General features: G+C 39.4%; 7 protein-coding genes across 7 annotated transcripts; 4 read left to right on the top strand and 3 right to left on the bottom strand.

Annotated features, from left to right (window-relative positions):
* Window positions 1-50: 50 nt before the first annotated feature.
* BBOV_III009870 (uncharacterized protein) lies at window positions 51-2,958 on the top strand. The gene has a single exon (XM_001612061.2). The coding sequence runs from the start codon at window positions 76-78 to the stop codon at window positions 2,926-2,928; it is 2,853 nt and encodes a 950-aa protein (XP_001612111.1). The 5' UTR covers window positions 51-75; the 3' UTR covers window positions 2,929-2,958.
* BBOV_III009860 (putative ubiquitin conjugating enzyme E2) lies at window positions 2,773-4,111 on the bottom strand. Its single transcript, XM_001612060.2, has 2 exons — window positions 3,764-4,111; window positions 2,773-3,726 (listed from the first exon to the last, which is right to left on the bottom strand). The coding sequence occupies exons 1-2, from the start codon at window positions 3,804-3,806 to the stop codon at window positions 3,275-3,277; spliced, it is 495 nt and encodes a 164-aa protein (XP_001612110.1). The 5' UTR covers window positions 3,807-4,111; the 3' UTR covers window positions 2,773-3,274.
* BBOV_III009850 (uncharacterized protein) lies at window positions 4,084-6,650 on the bottom strand. Its single transcript, XM_001612059.2, has one exon. It carries the CDS (start codon window positions 6,628-6,630, stop codon window positions 4,099-4,101), a length of 2,532 nt encoding a protein of 843 aa, XP_001612109.1. The 5' UTR covers window positions 6,631-6,650; the 3' UTR covers window positions 4,084-4,098.
* An 892-nt stretch (window positions 6,651-7,542) lies between these two features.
* BBOV_III009840 (LSM domain family protein) lies at window positions 7,543-8,348 on the top strand. Its single transcript, XM_051767095.1, has 4 exons — window positions 7,543-7,688; window positions 7,724-7,895; window positions 7,929-8,211; window positions 8,249-8,348. The coding sequence occupies exons 1-4, from the start codon at window positions 7,551-7,553 to the stop codon at window positions 8,280-8,282; spliced, it is 627 nt and encodes a 208-aa protein (XP_051623536.1). The 5' UTR covers window positions 7,543-7,550; the 3' UTR covers window positions 8,283-8,348.
* On the bottom strand, window positions 8,206-13,315 carry BBOV_III009830 (uncharacterized protein). Its single transcript, XM_001612057.2, has 3 exons — window positions 8,934-13,315; window positions 8,729-8,899; window positions 8,206-8,693 (listed from the first exon to the last, which is right to left on the bottom strand). The coding sequence occupies exons 1-3, from the start codon at window positions 13,111-13,113 to the stop codon at window positions 8,263-8,265; spliced, it is 4,782 nt and encodes a 1,593-aa protein (XP_001612107.1). The 5' UTR covers window positions 13,114-13,315; the 3' UTR covers window positions 8,206-8,262.
* A 172-nt stretch (window positions 13,316-13,487) lies between these two features.
* BBOV_III009820 (putative integral membrane protein) lies at window positions 13,488-14,805 on the top strand. Its single transcript, XM_001612056.2, has one exon. It carries the CDS (start codon window positions 13,588-13,590, stop codon window positions 14,671-14,673), a length of 1,086 nt encoding a protein of 361 aa, XP_001612106.1. The 5' UTR covers window positions 13,488-13,587; the 3' UTR covers window positions 14,674-14,805.
* Window positions 14,806-15,110: 305 nt separating this feature from the next.
* Window positions 15,111-17,742, top strand: BBOV_III009810 (ATPase associated with various cellular activities (AAA) family protein). Its single transcript, XM_001612055.2, has 3 exons — window positions 15,111-17,100; window positions 17,134-17,342; window positions 17,377-17,742. Exons 1-3 carry the CDS (start codon window positions 15,183-15,185, stop codon window positions 17,668-17,670), a joined length of 2,421 nt encoding a protein of 806 aa, XP_001612105.1. The 5' UTR covers window positions 15,111-15,182; the 3' UTR covers window positions 17,671-17,742.
* The last annotated feature ends 32 nt before the right edge of the window (window positions 17,743-17,774 follow it).

The following is a 17,774-nucleotide window of genomic DNA, read 5'->3' as shown; positions in this document are numbered from 1 at the left end:
TATCCCTTAATGTGTGTGGCATGACCGTGTCTCGTTGCGATCGCTTGTATATAAACGGCATTTGACGATTAAAGGATGCATAGCTCTGATTTGAATAGTCCTCTGAAGCGAGACGATGTTGTTAGCGTGGAGGATCTCGAACACCTTTGTTCTCGCGTTCAGTCTGACCCTTGGAATCTATTGACTTACACCAAGGGGATATACATTTCAGCTCGTCTAAAAAACGAGAAGTATTTAGAATATTTCCGAACCCAATGTGTAAAGCATTGTGTTGTCGAGGACCGTTTTTGGCTATCATGGATAGAGGACAAGCGTCGAGATAGCAGCGATGATGCTTTGATATCTATGTATGAATGTGCTGTTGACAATGAACCGTCTGCTGAGCTGTGGATTGCATATACGCGTTTTGAGCGTCGTAGAGCCTCGGCTGATGCCAATATTGGTCGTATACGGACATTGTTTGAGCGCGGTCTCAAGTCTGTTGGCCTTCATGCTCTAGACGGTCCTTTGCTTTGGAGCGAGTATCGTACATTCGAACAGGAGCTGTTGGACACATACAAGAATGCGGACTATGGGAACCAGGTTGAACGTATACGTTCACTTTTCTTCCGACAGTTGGAATTACCACTATCCGGACTCGCTGACCTGTTGGATGAGTATCGTGTATGGGAGTCTGAGCTCCCTAAGGAACATCGCAAGCCTGTTATTGAGGGTGAGATAATTCACAAGCATGGATTTGATGCATGGGAAAGCCGCAAATGTTTTGAATTAAAGGTTCAATCTGAATTTGACGAGATGTTAAACCCTGGCAAGATGAATACGCTGTGGAACGACTACTTGAACTTTGAGTTGAAGGGTGGTGACACTGACCGTATTACAATCGTATATATGCGTGCATTAGATGATTTAGGCTACGAGCGTGATGACTTATGGATGCGTTTTTCTAACCATGCTTTAGGTATCAGCAACAAATTCGCTTTATGGGTATGTGAGCGTTCCGTTCGCCATATGCCTCGTTCTGTAAACATTTGGATAAATTTCCTTCAGGTTGTTGCTGGTATATCATCTTCCAGTGCCGACGAGCTTGTTGATGTTTTCGACCGTGCTTCAACGGCTATAACTGATACTAGTGCACTGATTAGCCTTCACATAACCGCTGCCGATTGTCTGCGTCGTCATTATCCCGAATCGATTGAGGTGTTTCGCCGCATACTTTTGCGTCAGGAGGACCTATTATTTAAGGTTGGCGACGTTAGGTATGACTCCAAGGGTGCCTATCGTCTTTTAACATATTGGGGTCGTCAGGAGCTACGTCTTTTAATGACGACTAAAAGCAGTCCGGAGAATTACATCAAGGTTATAAGGAAGTTTTTACAGCGTTTTATGAACGATTCCCAGTGTTGGATGTTCATCATTGATGGTGTGAAGAGCTTGGATGCTTGTGGGAAATGTGATTCTACATTTATGTCAGCACTGATTGAGTCTATATCTTGTGTGGTCACCATAAAGAGTCCTTTTGAAGGCACTCCTGACAGTCCTCACGCTCTTATAATGTGGCTATTTGACACTGCGCATCAGTTTTTGATTGGTGGTGATATTTCAGATGCCTACATAGACTACGTACAGACCTGTGGCGACATTGAGGATATTAAACATGCTCACATGACTACTGCGACGCAAGCTCATCATGGTGAGTCTCGCTACACTGGAAACACATTGAGCCTGAACAACATCATATTGCGTCGTGATTGTCGTCGTCGCCGTCAATCGGAATCTTATTCTGAGACGTCTTCTGACAGTGGCTCTTGTTCGCACCGCTATATTAAAAGTGGCTGTCGTATTCGCGCCGATACGCCCACTGTCTCTATATCATCTCCTCGGCTGCCATCTCGTGACGTTGAATTTGCCACTCGTGCTACATGGGATGGCAGCGAGAGCGCCGACCCATCTATTGCACCTGCGGTGCCACCTAGTATAACTATGCCTCCACCGCCGCCTTCATCGCTACTACCTAAACATAGTCCTCAGTCTTCCATGGTGTCAAGTGCCTTCTTTACTCCAGAGAGTTCTCCTGACATGAAGTATGTATCTCGATCAGTGACATCTCCGGCTTTAAGTAATTTGTCGATGCTACCTCAAGCTATGATATCTCCTGTCAATGACGTCACTTTATCTGGCATTGCTAAGCGCAATTGTGACGACCTTGATGACGCTGGTAGCATTGACTCGGAGCGTATGAGTCGTATTCAGTTGCTGTTATCGGGTGACAATGATGTGTTAAACAGTTGGCTGTGTGACGATGGAAGGAAGCATACACTTTGGGTGTCTAAGGTTGACGGCTTGATTGAAGAATCTGAAATACGGTCGTTATTTTTACCATTTGATGGTTTCAAGTCAATCCGTGTAGACCCATCATGTATCGGTTGTTATGTGGAGTTCGACACACACGAGAACGCTATTATTGCGAGGGATACGGTGTCTAGTACCACCTTTGAGCACGGTTCCTATGCCTGTGAGATTTGCAATTCATCAAAGGCACTATACGACGACAAGGTGTTATTTGTGAAGCGTATATCTGATATGGTATCGTTGAATAAAGGCAAGATTAACCAAGTATTACGTCAGTTTTTTACTGAGTTAGGTTTTGACCCTGTTGACATCAGGTTTCCATCTGTTGGATTCGACGGCATTGGCGAAGAGTACCACATGCCTGTACCTGACTACTGTTATGTTGAATTTAAAGAGGAAGACAGTGCGCGTAGCATTATTAACAAGCTGTTATCGCGTTCAGCATCATTGAGTTGTTCTGTTGACGGGGTGGCCTTTGACGTATCTCCTTCAACCCCAATGTTCCGCAAGCGCCACTGCCGTGTCGTTGATTCGTCATTCAAGGGAAGTGATAGTGACGTAGTTGAAGGCAGTGAGTAGTTCCTCTTCTACTAGCACATTCTTGTGCCCCCTTTAGAGTCATACGTGACCTACACAGATATACGTGATCTCCGACACAAACTGCCATTATCAAGTTGACTGTATTATATTTCCATTTTGATAACTTTAACCCATGTGAAACATTCGTGTCACCTGTTCTGTTGATGAGAGAGCGGTTTGATACTCATATGCTTCAGCCTTGTTAGATTAAGGTATAACATGAACATACAAAACAATCTCCCGAAGATAGATATGCTTATAAAGGCAAAGTAGTTGTCAAAATTCATCATGATTCCATTATCTCGGTGGATGTATTTGTTAGATCAACGAATGTCTTGCGGGATAATCATACCATCGTTTCCCTTGCATACATTTGTACTTGTCTCTTGTATGCTAACGGATCCTTCTTCAACTGTACTGCGGCATCAACATTAGCCGGTGACTCTATGTTCGGTTCCGTTAGCATTGATATCACACTGAGGACTATGCTTTCTACGCTAAGTACTGGTCTCCAACGTTCATCCGATCGCTCATGTTCGTTGTACAAATTCGAATTTGCTGAATGAAGTATAGAAATGCAGACTCGCCCATCAGGGTAGATATTTGGATGCCACATTTTCTGCTCGAATTTCATTTGTGGTGGATCATTTGGGAAGTTGTTTGGGAAAGTGGTGATAACCGTGAATATACCACCTTCAAATGGCGTTCCGTAAGGACCTTGGAAGCAGATTCTCCACTTGAAAAGGTCATCATCTTCCAGTCCTACGGAGAAGTAACAATTGTCACTTCTTGTAAGTTCTGGATATACTATATCGATTTATATAGTTAACCGTACCTGTATATTGCCTTCTAAGAATTTCCCTCGCAATCTTTTCCATTTGTGAATTAAATTCATATTTTGAAGAACATATTCGGTATAAACTGCGTTTTGTGTGTTGGATATGTTTTGGAAGACGCGGTTACGTTGAGCTACTATGGTATCTGGCGGGTGTTTCTCCGCTGCACAATGCACCAGCAGTGATAAAAATTAAAAAAAATTAGCTAATAATTCCTGTTTTTCTTTGTCTAAGTGAGATCACAGCTATAGACCGTTTATCATGGATTTTATATCAATATAATCCTAACGTTCTGACAATTTATTATGTGTTACGATGATTTTGGTTTTATATTTTAACTAAACGCTGCTTTGAGTGTGCTTATTGCTATAAGTGAGTAGCGTAGTGTTTTGTCATCCTTGGGTGCAGCAATGAGTATGTGGTCATTTGTGTCAATATTCGTCACATTTGTGGTTTCAGGATGTGTATATGGTTGAACCCACGGTAGGCAGCCACATTTGGATATTGGTAGCTTGCTGGCTTCAACTCCATATTGCCTTTGTTGTTGTATTATGATTTGTCTAACCTGCTTCCACTCTCCCGGGTTGAAGATGCACATATGGTTGATAGTTGGTTGGTCCTCATACTTGAATATCATGCAATCTGCGTTTGTGGGCTTTATATCTATTTCGTTGAATGATGACCTTCTTGTATCGATATGATGTTTCCACACACATACTGACTGGTCTTCTGATAGGCAAATCACATATTCTTCCTTATTGCCTATAAATTCCGCTTTTAGTCGCATACGTTCGTTGATATGCCCTTTGAATTTTTCCAATTCCAGTAGTTCATCTTCTTCGTATGGCTTTGTTGTTAGCATTCTTATTCTGTTATCACCCGTGGTGACTAGTATTAAACTTTCATTTTTACTCCAATGTACACCATTTACATTAGCCCCTCTTCTCCATTTCCCCTTTCTATTTCTGCAATCTGCTACTCCTACGGCAATTCTTTTATTGGAGTCATATAGCATTAGCCATCCTGCTGTGGACTCCACCGCAAATGTTTTCCCCGACGGTGATATCTCCACGTTCAATATTTCACATTGTGTTTTAATATGATGCTTCGTTTGCCTCATTGTCATTTTTTGTGTCATGTGAACTGGGAGGTCTTTGTTATCATACATTTCCCAGTAATCAATTCGTCCATGTGCCATTGCTAGTATTATTTGGTGTTTGTTGACTATTGGTACCACCGCTATAGGTTCAACTGCTGCATATTGAGCACCAATGAGCGTTAGGGTGGGAGGTCCTCTTGTAGTGCTGAAGTTCCAGAATCTGATATTGTTGTCATCCCCCGATGTTACAATTTTCGCTGACCCATCATTATTGCCTTGCATTTCTATGATGTATATGTGCTTTACAGCTCCTATATGCGCTTCTACACTTACAGCTGGTTTTCTGGTCATCACTACCCATAAAATGCTATCGGGCAATGTTGTCAAACCTTGCCTCTTTTGCTTTAAAGGTGTCCCATATCCATTGTTTGTGATATTTCTATCCTTTGTTTGGAATATTATTAACGACCCTCTTAACGTTCCCACTGCGAGGAGGCTTTTACTATCAGACAGATTTAATGATGTTACCGATTCCCCTTTTGACGGGCTTGATTTTGGTCTTCCATCCTTAAGTAGTTCTGAGGTATGTTCACTAAGTTCTTTTGCAATTGCTACATTTTCTATCTCAATTACATCTTCTTCGTCTTTGTTATTTCCAAAATGCCTAGCTCCAGCTCGTCTAAGTTCCAATGCATCATCCAGCTCGATTGTTGTGGTAACTTCAACCAAAGAGCCTGCACTCAGTTTTTTACTGTTCATCTCCTCTATCTGTTCTGTAATATATGTCGGATCATCGTTAACGTCATGGAAATCTTCGTTAGATTCATCCACCTCACCTGAAACTGAAAAGAATTCAGATTTTTGGGTCACTTGTTCTGTGACTTCTTCTAGGTTTTCCGGTGTTTTGTATATTATTTCATCGACTGTTTGATCGGAATCCGCTTGGTAAGTGTCTCCAGTTGGATTTTCATTGGAGAGCTTCTGGTTAAGGTTCTCTGGCGGTGCTGTACTATCTAATGTATCAAGAGAGGTGTTTGTCTCTTCAGTTTCCACTAATGATTCATTGTTAATACCTCCAGTATGGACGGCTACGTTAGTATTTGATTCATCTGGTGTAAGATTTGTGTCTAATTCCTCATGTCCCCTCAACATTTGTATTGGGTATTCTTCTGTCTTACAATCTTCCTTTACTCCGGCAATAAATTCAGTCTCCAACACATCATTTCGTTCTTGTTTGTCTGTTAATATACTAGAACTTTCCTTTTCGGTTTCAATATGCTTCTGTTCGGATAGTTCATCGGAGCTGAAGTCAGTTTCATCTGTTGTATCTTCATCTATTGCTTTATCAACATATGCGCCATCAGTGAAGTGCTTTAGATAGTGGTTATGTGCGTTATCATTTTTGTTGTAGTATGCACTCTCTCTATTTTCATCAGCTGGCATCTTATTTCGTCCATAGCCTTCCATTGATCCAGGTTGCTCGACAGTATTCATTTCATCATATATTTTGTTAATTAGGTCATCTTCTTCTCCTCCTTGTTTTGGTTCCGTGCCAACATTAAAATTTTTGAGAGCTACGCTACTTGCATTTCCAATATCCATGTTTGAAAGTACTACATTAATGTATTCTTTTTTGTCAATGCTGTCTATTGCTCCTTCATTGGTGTTATTCATATTTTCATCGTTATATTTATAACCTTCCGCGTGATTTCCATCGTTCGCATCGATTTGGGATTTATTGATTACTTCGCCTGTCAGGGAAGGCATTTTCACTCTAAAATCTTCCTCTTATTTTTCTTTTACCTAGATAATATTAATGTACTTGTAGTCTAATTAAGTGCCAATATATTTACTCTACAAGTTATTAATCTGTGAAAACTTTGATGTTTATTATTCATTTACTGCTAAATTAGTACAGTGATGTCTTAGGTATGTCATATACAATTATGAATAAAACTAGGTTGCGTTATGTTTATCACATTATTCTGCTCTGGTTAAACGTATATTTCGTGTACATTGCGCATTCAATAATCGTATCTCGATACCATAGTTACGTCTCGGAAACGTTGTAATATATATTCAAGGCAGTATCACACATATATACGTTAATTTACAGACAAGCATATTTTAGACAGTAATTCTCTGTAGATCCAACTATAGCATCGATGTCTGATTGCAATGTGTGCTAAAGAAAATAGTTTCCCGTGTTTTCATTTTGGAAGCACGGCGTATTTATTAGTTGTGCCACTTTCTGCTTTGGAAACGTATTTTATCCAATAATACATCACTCTTGGAATATAAAGACGACTCTATCTAATGTTTATTGAATCTTTAACAATTCTAAAGTCTAAGTTTTGTATGAATGATGCCATTGTTGCTGTTACGTCTTACTATATATGACTGAATAAAACCTTAGTTATTAACGGATATTGCTTCTATATATGTTATAATATATTCATATAAACTTCATTTCATTGATTTCGGGCTCTTTTATATTATTTTGGGTACTTTCTGGTAGATGTGTCGGTAAATTGGTATTCTTATATACGGACTAAAGACACATAAGGTTTAACATTATTCCATTGCATCAATGCTACATAATTAATATTTAATAGCAATGGTGTATAGTGATTATCGGTTATGAATCCGCCTATTGCGGATGATAGTGTGTACTTTCATTTCATCCCATGGAACGGGAAGAACGTTTTAACATTTTGAGTCCACATTTCGACGCTCTATCATTGCTAAATGAATCTAATAATGTAGTTTTTGACCCTATAAAGGATCGTTTCTATTCAGCATTGCTAGATAGCATTTCTGAAGAGGCAGGTTAACACATATGTCTACTAAAGATTCTTAGGCTCTTCACCGGAAAATATGGGAGCTTAGGGACTCCCGACTGTCAATTGGACGATTATCGCATGCTCGTTTTCTTCTTCCATGGTCATTTCAGCCTGTCAGTAGTTTTAGCGATGAATCTTCGACAAATACTGAATCCCCTTCCATTGTTCGTCGAAATCGTTTGAAGAATGGTATGTTACAAGTTTGTCGTTTACATAATGTAGATCTTCACATATTTGTGGAACGTTCAAAGGGCGAGGCTGAGTTATCGAAACGTCTTTTGGAGCTCCGTCTTACTGGGTACACAGTAACTCGGAACGGGTGCTATAATTTTTTGCGTTTGGCTTATGCTGCAGATAGGTATATTACGGCCAATGTAAGGACATCATCTGGCAACACATGTGTGCAATATCGTGGTCGTTTAATGTTTTTTGACCGTGATTCTAACGTAATACTTAGTGATGTGAAAGTAGAAGAGGGGGGCAATTTGCCTTTTATCTACATCAGGTATGTTTTTAATGCAATATTTAAGTCACTGTTACAGTGGATCTAACGTTGTTAGCTTTCTGTGCGATTGAATATACGTGAATTTTCCTTGATGAATGCTCTAATATCAGGTGGCAGGATGAGGAAAAGTGTTTTGGCAGCGTGATGTTCACATGCTCCAATGGACTCTGTCACACATGACTTTAGTAATTTATTACTTCTGATAACATCCAATTGATGTTCTTGTTCATTCGCCATGGCCTTGTTGACTTTGTACCACGTTTGTGTTATTAAGCATAGGATGTGCGGAATGTACCATTGTGTAGCATCCACTAGTTGCGTATGTGCCATGACGTCCATCCAACGCGCTACATATGCAAACATGTCGGCATCATGATTGTGCAGTAGTGCAACAAACTGGTTTATAGTATGTGTGATCATATGTATGCGTTTCATCCACGGTCTGACTAGTTTCGCTATTTGTGCATCACCCATACCTTCCCCTGAAAGCATATCGATTTTTAGTATCTAGTCTTACCTATGCGTATGCAGCTGTATACACTAATGTATACGCATGACGCAACCTGTTTGAATGCAGGCTGGTTAAAACTTTCTCGTTTGAAGTAGGCCATAATCCTTATTCCAAGATTCCCAAGATTAATTAAATGTTCTACCATCTTGCAGTACATATTGTGCATAGTTTTATTGACTGTGCTCTGTGACTTGTTATTGAATTAACCTACCTTGGAACCTGGTGAACGAAACTATTTTGATTGACACTGCGATATTAGTAAGTAGATTGATAACCAACCAGTAAGCGACTTCTGCATTTTCGCACTTTTTGTGATCGTTTGCAAGAACTTCCATATGCTGTAAGTGCATTACAATAAACATATTTAGTTCATTAAGCACGTTTTTCCTTTCCTTTTTCTTGAGTCCATATATAGTTTTGAGATTATTTCTATCAACAAACAACATCACGACTTCAAGGACAGCAGCTCTGGACATCCATTTATATGTTTCTGGTTGTTTTTCTGCACTATCGTATAGGTACTCCAAACGTTTTACGATATTTTCCCACAATTCCATCGGTTCTGCGATATCCAGTATAATTTCTACTATTTGTGACATTTTCCCAATATCACATCCGCAAAGCGATTTAAATGTCTCCAGATGTTCTCCTGGAAATCCTTGTAGTCCTTGTCTTTTGACGCATAAACACTGTTGCAATTCTATGAGCACAAACAGTGCGTCAATCGTGTTTTTTAGTATATCGTCTTCGTTTGCGTGTAATACGAATTGATATACTACTTCAAGCAGCGCTTCGTAAACGCGTGATAAAATCTCTGATGGCAACTCCATCGTGCATGGTAGATATTCATTCACTTTGGCAACATCTTTTAGTGGCTCTGACTCCTTATTAACTCTAGTAGCGGCGCAGTATATTACACTGGTAATGTATATCACATTTGCATTATCCGGTGTTTTCGTTTCGGATATAGTATCTACCATTTCCGATATAGCCTCTGTTACGTGGCCTTTTAGCTTCACAGCATCTAGTATTTGTTCTTTTAACTCCTGTTTCTCCTCTCTCATGTTCTTTATTATCTCAGCAAGCAATATTGCTAATTGGATCTCCAGATCACCACTTGATCCAATTGTCTTTATGAATTTTGCGATATTTTGTTTATTAGCTTCTGTTGTACACTCCTGTGCGCTTAGTAGTTTGGTCAATATAAAATCACATATTTTAGCCATCTCCTTGATTACTTCCAGTGTCAGTGGAAGATCACATGATTCACTGACATCCACTGACAGCAGAACTGCACTCAACATTGCAATAAACTTGGAGCTGTATTCCGATTCTTTGAACACATTCTGACAGTCTGTAATTATCGTGTTTATGCAGTGCGTCACTCCTAGTTGATCTTCTCGCCTGAGTATGAAGTTCATGAGCTGCAATATAGCGATACTTAAGTTAGTATTTTCTTTTATACCATCTTGTGTGGCATTCATTTCTGCAAGGTTTACAATCGACTGCATTATGTGTTGCATGTCTTGATGGCTAAATAGTGCAGTAACATACTCCAGAGCTAGTTTAACTATGCTTATGGCGTTAAGTTGGGACTTCATGTCCATGTTTATGCAGTTCATCAATAGTTTATTTAAGAGCTCCGGTGACAATACTTGCTCAAACAAGTTACGATCCTTTGCTAGTATATCTATTGTACCCACGAGTCTGTTAAGCAACGTTGCGCTAATATCCTCAGTGATCAATGATGGGTATATTGATTTAATGATTGCAACATAGGCAGTGGAATCCTCAAATACATGTGCGTTTGATATTGCCAATGCACATACAGTGTCTATAAACTCATTATCCGCTAAGTTGGCATTCGCCACTGCATTTAATTTAGCCAAAATCGATTCAATTACGGGCTCCATTTGGGCATAATCATTTGGGTTATCGCGTGATATTAGCTTGAAGTGGTACGCAAACCAAAATAGTGCAGTCCATATTGCTGTAGAGCAATCATTTTCTACGGTATCGCATAGTCGTTTTGCGCAGTTAACAATAGTTTCCACGTGTACTTTCCAACGTGTATGTATGTTATCATCGTTTGACCATGCAAATATTTTCCTTATGGTGATTAACAATTGTATAGCCATAAGCACTCCTTGGGGTGTGGTTTCCATTTTAACAAGATCCATAATTTGTACTAGTGCATGATCCACTTTGTTAACAAGGGTCGCTGAAAGTTCTATCCCTCTGAGATATGCCATTAGAGGGTACTCCATGTATTTTAAAGCGTTCTTTTTTTTGAGCCATTCGGTGAAGCGGTCAATTACCATTGGTATTTGCGATGCGGTAGACTCTTGCGAACTAGCGTAGAAAGCCAGTATTGCTGGTGGGTGCGATATGAATGCAAAATGCTTTAACTCATTACCTCTTGCTTCTACAAATTCTCCAATGTGGTCTATTAGAGCATTGATATCATTTGCTCCCGAATACATCGACACTAGGTTAGCTGTGAATACTTGTGCGTTGCTTGATGCTTTATGTGGATACTTCACTTGTGGTTTTATAAGCATGTTGAATATTGCTTCATGGTACTCTGGTTCGTGGAGCATTGAATCCTGGTACAGCAGTGTTAATATTTGCTGTATGTTTTTATCTGCATTTTCCAAACTCAACGCCACCAGTAGCATCATTGAGTCCCACAGCCTAGGTACAACATGTACAATAGTAACAGTTTCTAGGCATTTATTCTCTTGGATGGCCCTTTTAATAGCCAATCTCATTGCACTAGTATCATTTTCATAATCTTCCATGATAACTCTACGTCTTTTTATTTTGGACATTTTATTATAGCAGAGTGTTAGCATATCGATTACGAATGCAAAAGCTTGGTTATTTATATTAGACACCATAGCGGCCTTTTCCCCTGAGTGTATCAGAACATGTCTTTTATTTGTAACATTTAACAATTTGCAAAAAGTGTCCACGCTTTCTGCTACGATTGCCCATTGGTGAAATATTTGGTAATCTGTGAAATCAGTTGACAGTAAACGCCGTGCCATTCTCATTATCAAGGGTGCCAGTAATCCATAAAGCAGTGCTCCATAGTGGGATATATCACTTTCAAGACGCTCGTTCGTCTTTAATGCATCCATAATCGTTTCTAATATATCGGGTATTTCTGTTGCAAGCCCCCTTAGACATTGGGTCATATCGGCATCACTCTCTGCTCTGTGCATAGTTTGCACTATGTTAAGTATGAACCTTCGGTTGTATGTAACTGACGAGTCGTCTAGGTCCATATTACCCAGTTGATCCATATCCATCAAGTCTTCATATTCATTGGATTCTAGCATTTGTTTGAGCCCTGGTATATATTTTTTCGTTAAAGGGAATGTAACTAGCGTTCGTAGAGTAATTACTGCATTATTGATCCGTTGTTCTACCTTTTCCAAGCTACATTCTTTGTTAGACAGTCTGTAGCGTTTGAACACTAGTGTGCTATGCGTTCGGTAATCTTCAAGTTCAGATTGCATTGTCATTAGATGTGTGAATAGCATCTGTGCTGCGCAATTATATGCATGCTTGGCGTTTGTGGCATCTTCCAGTTGCGATTTCAGTATTTCAGCGATTATGGTCATATGTTCCAGCAGGCTGATTGTTATATGTATGACTTGTATTATGACCGGCTTGTTTATCTGGGTTATTCTTAAAGCTTGAAATACCTCGTTCCATTTTATGTATACATTGATATCTTCTATTAGCCTCTGGGCTACCTCATTGATACTTAATGTTACATATAATCGATTGCTGGTACGAACGGTTCCATCATGCTTATTACCGTAGTGTATCACGCTTAAAAGGTATGTTACTGCTTCTATAGACTCTCTATAAGTTCCTAGTACATTTTCCGCGGACGGTATTTGCAATGATTCAATGCATATTTTGTCTGTTACCTGCTGCGATGTTGTTTGCTTCTTCTCGTTACTGTCGAACATTGACATTTTCATTAACAGGTGTGAATGCGGATGTAAAGCGTTTATATCGGATATATGAGCTACCATATAGGCTATGAATTTAATTTCTACTGTCCGGAATACAGTAGCTCTAGGTAATGTGATCGCATCAGCATTGTCAGAAGACTCCACAGGTCGTACTGTCATCCATCTTTTCATTTGTACTAACATTCTGTTCAATATACTCATAAGTAAGTTTCCTTCCGTAGCAAAAGATTCCAACGCTGACGATATATTTTTTGGCCATCCTATAGCCTTCATAAACGACAGTATTTCATCATCAGTAAGTTCCGAGAGTTTCTTTGCGCAGAGCTCTTTCGTAGCCTGTAACAGTCTTTTGCGTACACTTGCTGTGCAGTGCCTTTTAGCCGGTTGTTCTTGCGTCATCTTCAGAAATAATCCTAGGCATATAATACTGTTAGCCACTGATTATACATCACCTCAGTTTCTGTTATCATATTTCTTAGATTACGCTAGCAAATCTATATGAAGTTAAAATTCTCATCCTCCGAATTTGTAAGATGTTCCATGCTTTAAATCGTTAATAACAGATGTGAATGTAACCGTTCTATATAACCTTCTAGATACTGATCTATTATAGGCTTGTACGAACGTTAACGCACAGGTTTAGTGTCATCTCAGTGATTAATACAATCTGACAATGGTAATGTATAAATGTGTTGGTATTATTGCGTGATGTGTTCGTTCTTTATCTCTACCCGCCTGGGCGCGCGCGCTTATGGCACTCAATATTGCTATTCATTTACATTGCTCTAGTCCTATTGCTTCTTTGAATAAATCATTAGTTTATGATTCATGGGTATATTTATCTATGGCACAACATTATTGAGATGTCTATAGATGGCAGAGATGGATTCTGCTTCAGAAGCTGTCGTTGGCAATGACCCTGTTACGGTTGAGGCGAGTAGTTCAGATGTGATTCCTGAGGGAGTTATTCTTGACCTTGAGGCATCAGCTCCCGCGGCAACATTGGATGGTCCATTGTTATGGCTCAAGCCTTCGTTTGACCTTAGTCAGTATGATTACGGAAAGCGGTGCAAAGCTTGTTTAATATCGTATACATGTTACAAATCAGATGATTCTACGTCATATTTTAATTATGTTACTTCTATGATCCAGCCTATTAGCGATTTAATTGACTGTATGACGAAATATGGAAGGTCTATAGTGGGTTCACTGGATGAGATACCTGAGGAAATTGATCTTAACACGAATGATATGGGTCATGTCTACAATGAAACTCCTGTTGATGCTTTTGTTAATGATGAGAGTTCCGATGGAGGGGCTAATAATTCCGTTAAAGAATCGTCATCTGGGAGTGCGCCTAATTTCGGCTTGGGCATTTTGAATAATTTTTGCAAATCGGATCACTCCATATTTTTAACTCTGCGGGATATTTGGCGTCATCCTGACCTTTATGGTCCCATATGGATAAATATAATGGTCTCTGGTGTCATGTTCAAGATGTATGTTCTTCATCAGTATCATTTGGGTATTAATGAAGGATTCCTATCGCTATCTACTTGGTTATATTTTCTTTTTCATTGCATGTGTTGTTCTCTTTTGATGTCATTATTCATGTTACTATGTCGTATATATATTTGTGGATTCGATCGTTATACATGTTACTTACCATTTTTATCGATTAGTGGTTATATGCAAATTCCATTATTAATATTTTGCAAGTTGAGTGTTTGGATGTCTCTTCTTCGCCTCTGCATTCCTAGTTTATCTTCTTTGATGAGGGTTATGAACTGTTTGACGTATTTATACTTTATTATCACAAGTGCTTCTACGGTGTTGCTGTTTATTCCACCTGTTCATGTTAGTCAGGCTGAAAGTGATATATCTTTAAAGTTTTATTCGGCAATGACGACTACTGCTGTCCAACTGTTGTATTTCTATTACTTTTCACAACATTTTTGACGACATTAAAGGATAATACCATTGCGGTCAATTCATTGTGTAAGGTTACCATTATATCGCTTCAAATTCTATTAGACAATTGAGTGGATAATCTTATGAATACACAGGAGTATTCTCGACTCCTAAAGATATATATTTTTAATGCTACACTAAATATTTAAAATAATCATAGTTAATGTTAAATCGTCGATTCGTATTGCGAAGTAGCCTTGTATCTACTTTATATTACGTCAGAAATTCTATTTGATGTGCTTGGTAATCCTACGCAACAAAGAAAAGCTGCTAACGAACGTGCTTCCGTAGACATGAGCGTATAGTATATATACATGGTAGTATTGTCTAGTATAACTAGGATATTAGATCTAAGGCTACACATCTTCTTTGTATATCTAATAGATTCCAATACCTATGCATTCAACTCGCAAATATAACATTTATTCTATTTCATCATGTTAGGGAACTATGTATAAGTGCGCTGCAGTACATCTATTTAGTTATACACTCTACACATGGATAATATAGAGATATATTCATCACATAGGCCTTCTGGACTACGGTTAGAGCGTATAGAATCTCCATTTTATCGTGATGATCATGTATCGAGTGAATTGGCTGTTGAGACAGAATGTTACGCTTGGCGTATATCGGATACTCAAACGTCGAAAAAGGATATTGTAACCAAATCAAAAGGCAATCCACTTGTTGCTAAATCGGTCAATATACCCATTTTATTAGATAGATTGCGCGAATCTCGATATGAGCGGTTGTTCACTGCGTTGTCTTCGCGTTTACAACGCGCTGCTACATTATGGCGCCAGTCGGCATTACAAGATATATGCGACGATCGTTATATGACTGCAGGTACAAACGTCATTAACGTTTGTATTGACACTGTTATGGCCCGTATAATTGGCATATGTCTTGGTGATCGTTTAACGGAATTGCCCTGTGGCTTTTGGTTTTCGGCTTCAGATCCATTTTTAATAAATAGCTTTTGCAAACAGTTGTGCCGTAATGCTTACTGGTTCAGTGATAATGCATTTTATAAAGACCGTGATCGCCGCATATACACTTTGGACGTATCGCGTGGTACTGGTACTCCTCGAAGATCTGTATGTTACGATCTTTCCGGTCACGTTCGGTGTTTTTGCAAAATATGTACAGACATTGTTGCGTTACTGCGTCGTGATGCTGTTCTAGAGAACGATCCATTTGTATCTTTTTCATCGTTGATATATGACATTTTGGAAAATCATTTGATAGAGCTATTGCAGTTTTTGGATCACAATTCTAATGATGCTAACATAGAGCATCAGTTGCTTTTGATTTCAGTTGACGCATATATATCCCGCCAAAAACTCTGCCACACATTGTCTAGCTGGTCTAAGAATCCATCATCTATATCCACTGTGGTGATTGATAATTTTGACAACACGGATCCAGAAACAGTTGCTGACGCTTGTTTAACTGACTGCGGTTGTTTCGCAGTAGTTACTGGTCTGGATTCCTTGATAAACCACGACGTTGCCCATCGAGATGTGAGTACATATTCCATTGTGGTTGATCTTTTACGCGATTACAGTACGATGTGGTCTGAGTACAATTTACCGGTGTATTTAATATACTGTCATGATGTAGGTAATCATTTGAGTTCTCCCGTTCGTGATATATTTTACGATTTATCAAGTAGTAGTTACGAGGGACCTACTGAGCTGTACATGCTACACCGTGTATCGTATTTTCGTTACCACGTGGTCTTATCGCATATATCGGAATGCGTTGACGTTTGGGTGAAGCGAATTTTGTTGAGTCACTTAGGTTGGGGTACCAGTGACCTTGAGGTATCTGTGCTAGACAATTTGGTTGCTATGACCAGTGGATATGACAGAGATAGCTTGGAGACTTTAATCCACATTGCAGCTTGCGAGTATGTATCGGAATTTGGACATGACAATTTGTCGATTACTTTCTCTGACCCCGTTGTTACTTTACGCTGTTTTGAACGTGCAATATCTGCACGTGAGCCATCAAGGCTATCTATTGGCGTTCCTAACATTTCAGTGATACCTTACAATACAGGCCACCAATTTAATGGATTTGCTCCACTTAAACAAACAGATTCAGGTCATATAGTCACCTCTAGCGGGTTTGACTCAATCGTGTTGTGTGACACATTAAAGTCTCGTTTGGACCTAATGATCTCCGGGAGTCAATCGCACTCACTATCGCCATTTATTTGTATAGAGGGCCCATCGGGTTATGGTAAAACCCATCTTGCAATATGCATGTCACACGAGTTCAAGGCTACTTTGATACATGTAAATATACCTAGTTTCATTCGTTCCGAAGTCAGTTTATCTGAGCGTCTAATGAATCAGTTTTTTTCTTCTCTAAAGATGCAATTCCCTTTTGTATCATCGCAAGAAGGTGGGTACTTATATGCATGACTAATAAACATAGGTTCTACCCCGCCACCACCTCGGTGCGTTGTGGTTTTGGAGAATTGCGAGTGCCTTTCTGAGAGCACTTTATACATTCGCAGTCTTCTTTATGCCCTTTGTACTGAATTATCACATTTCCGTGATCATTGGGAATGGTCATTTAGTAGAAGCGTGCTGTTTGTATTTACGTGTGAGTCATTCGATCGTATTCCGGAGCGTATCAGGGAGGTATGTAAGTAGCCATAAAATTAAACACACTCAGATTTGCGATTTCAAGGAAGTCATAAGACTGGATCAATCAGTATTTGGTCTGGGTGAGATTAGGCGTTGTTTTGAGCTTTACTTGGGCCACCGTGGCTCGTTATTGGATCGTTTCACTCAGCTTTGGCCATCGTGGTGTCAGGATATTGGAGTCTCAAGTCTTCGTCCATGTGATATAGTACTAATATGCCGTACTGCTGCCATGTGGTCAGTGAGTGGTATATCTGTGCTGGATACCGATAGCGTAAAATTAAGTGCCATGTCTTCTGCGCTGTGCGCCACTGTAGATCCCTAATGTATTGTGTTCTAGGATAAGAGTAATCCATGTTCATATGAACGGTATCTAGATTTTAAACTGGCCGGCGATGTGTATGTTATACACTACCATATAAGGATTCC

The sequence above is a fragment of the Babesia bovis genome, chromosome 3 (assembly GCF_000165395.2).
Source record: "Babesia bovis T2Bo chromosome 3, whole genome shotgun sequence".
NCBI lineage: Eukaryota > Apicomplexa > Aconoidasida > Piroplasmida > Babesiidae > Babesia > Babesia bovis.
Note: the sequence above shows the minus strand (reverse complement) of the source record. Positions and strands in the feature narration are given on the sequence as shown.

What these genes read in the sequence shown, in the direction of transcription:
- BBOV_III009870 (XM_001612061.2), top strand. Translation starts at nt 76, where the DNA reads ATGCATAGCTCTGATTTGAATAGTCCTCTGAAGCGAGACGATGTTGTT.
- BBOV_III009860 (XM_001612060.2), bottom strand. Translation starts at nt 3,806, where the DNA reads ATGGAAAAGATTGCGAGGGAAATTCTTAGAAGGCAATATACAG. An exon ending in TCTTAGAAGGCAATATACAG is followed by an intron (nt 3,727 to 3,763) that starts GTACGGTTAACT and finishes TAGTATATCCAG; the next exon opens with AACTTACAAGAAGTGACAAT.
- BBOV_III009850 (XM_001612059.2), bottom strand. Translation starts at nt 6,630, where the DNA reads ATGCCTTCCCTGACAGGCGAAGTAATCAATAAATCCCAAATCGATGCG.
- BBOV_III009840 (XM_051767095.1), top strand. Translation starts at nt 7,551, where the DNA reads ATGGAACGGGAAGAACGTTTTAACATTTTGAGTCCACATTTCGACGCT. An exon ending in TCGAAATCGTTTGAAGAATG is followed by an intron (nt 7,896 to 7,928) that starts GTATGTTACAAG and finishes TACATAATGTAG; the next exon opens with ATCTTCACATATTTGTGGAA. An exon ending in TTGCCTTTTATCTACATCAG is followed by an intron (nt 8,212 to 8,248) that starts GTATGTTTTTAA and finishes TCACTGTTACAG; the next exon opens with TGGATCTAACGTTGTTAGCT.
- BBOV_III009830 (XM_001612057.2), bottom strand. Translation starts at nt 13,113, where the DNA reads ATGACGCAAGAACAACCGGCTAAAAGGCACTGCACAGCAAGTGTACGC. An exon ending in TTCGTTCACCAGGTTCCAAG is followed by an intron (nt 8,900 to 8,933) that starts GTAGGTTAATTC and finishes CACAGAGCACAG; the next exon opens with TCAATAAAACTATGCACAAT. An exon ending in ATACAGCTGCATACGCATAG is followed by an intron (nt 8,694 to 8,728) that starts GTAAGACTAGAT and finishes ATATGCTTTCAG; the next exon opens with GGGAAGGTATGGGTGATGCA.
- BBOV_III009820 (XM_001612056.2), top strand. Translation starts at nt 13,588, where the DNA reads ATGGCAGAGATGGATTCTGCTTCAGAAGCTGTCGTTGGCAATGACCCT.
- BBOV_III009810 (XM_001612055.2), top strand. Translation starts at nt 15,183, where the DNA reads ATGGATAATATAGAGATATATTCATCACATAGGCCTTCTGGACTACGG. An exon ending in TTTTGTATCATCGCAAGAAG is followed by an intron (nt 17,101 to 17,133) that starts GTGGGTACTTAT and finishes TAATAAACATAG; the next exon opens with GTTCTACCCCGCCACCACCT. An exon ending in TTCCGGAGCGTATCAGGGAG is followed by an intron (nt 17,343 to 17,376) that starts GTATGTAAGTAG and finishes AAACACACTCAG; the next exon opens with ATTTGCGATTTCAAGGAAGT.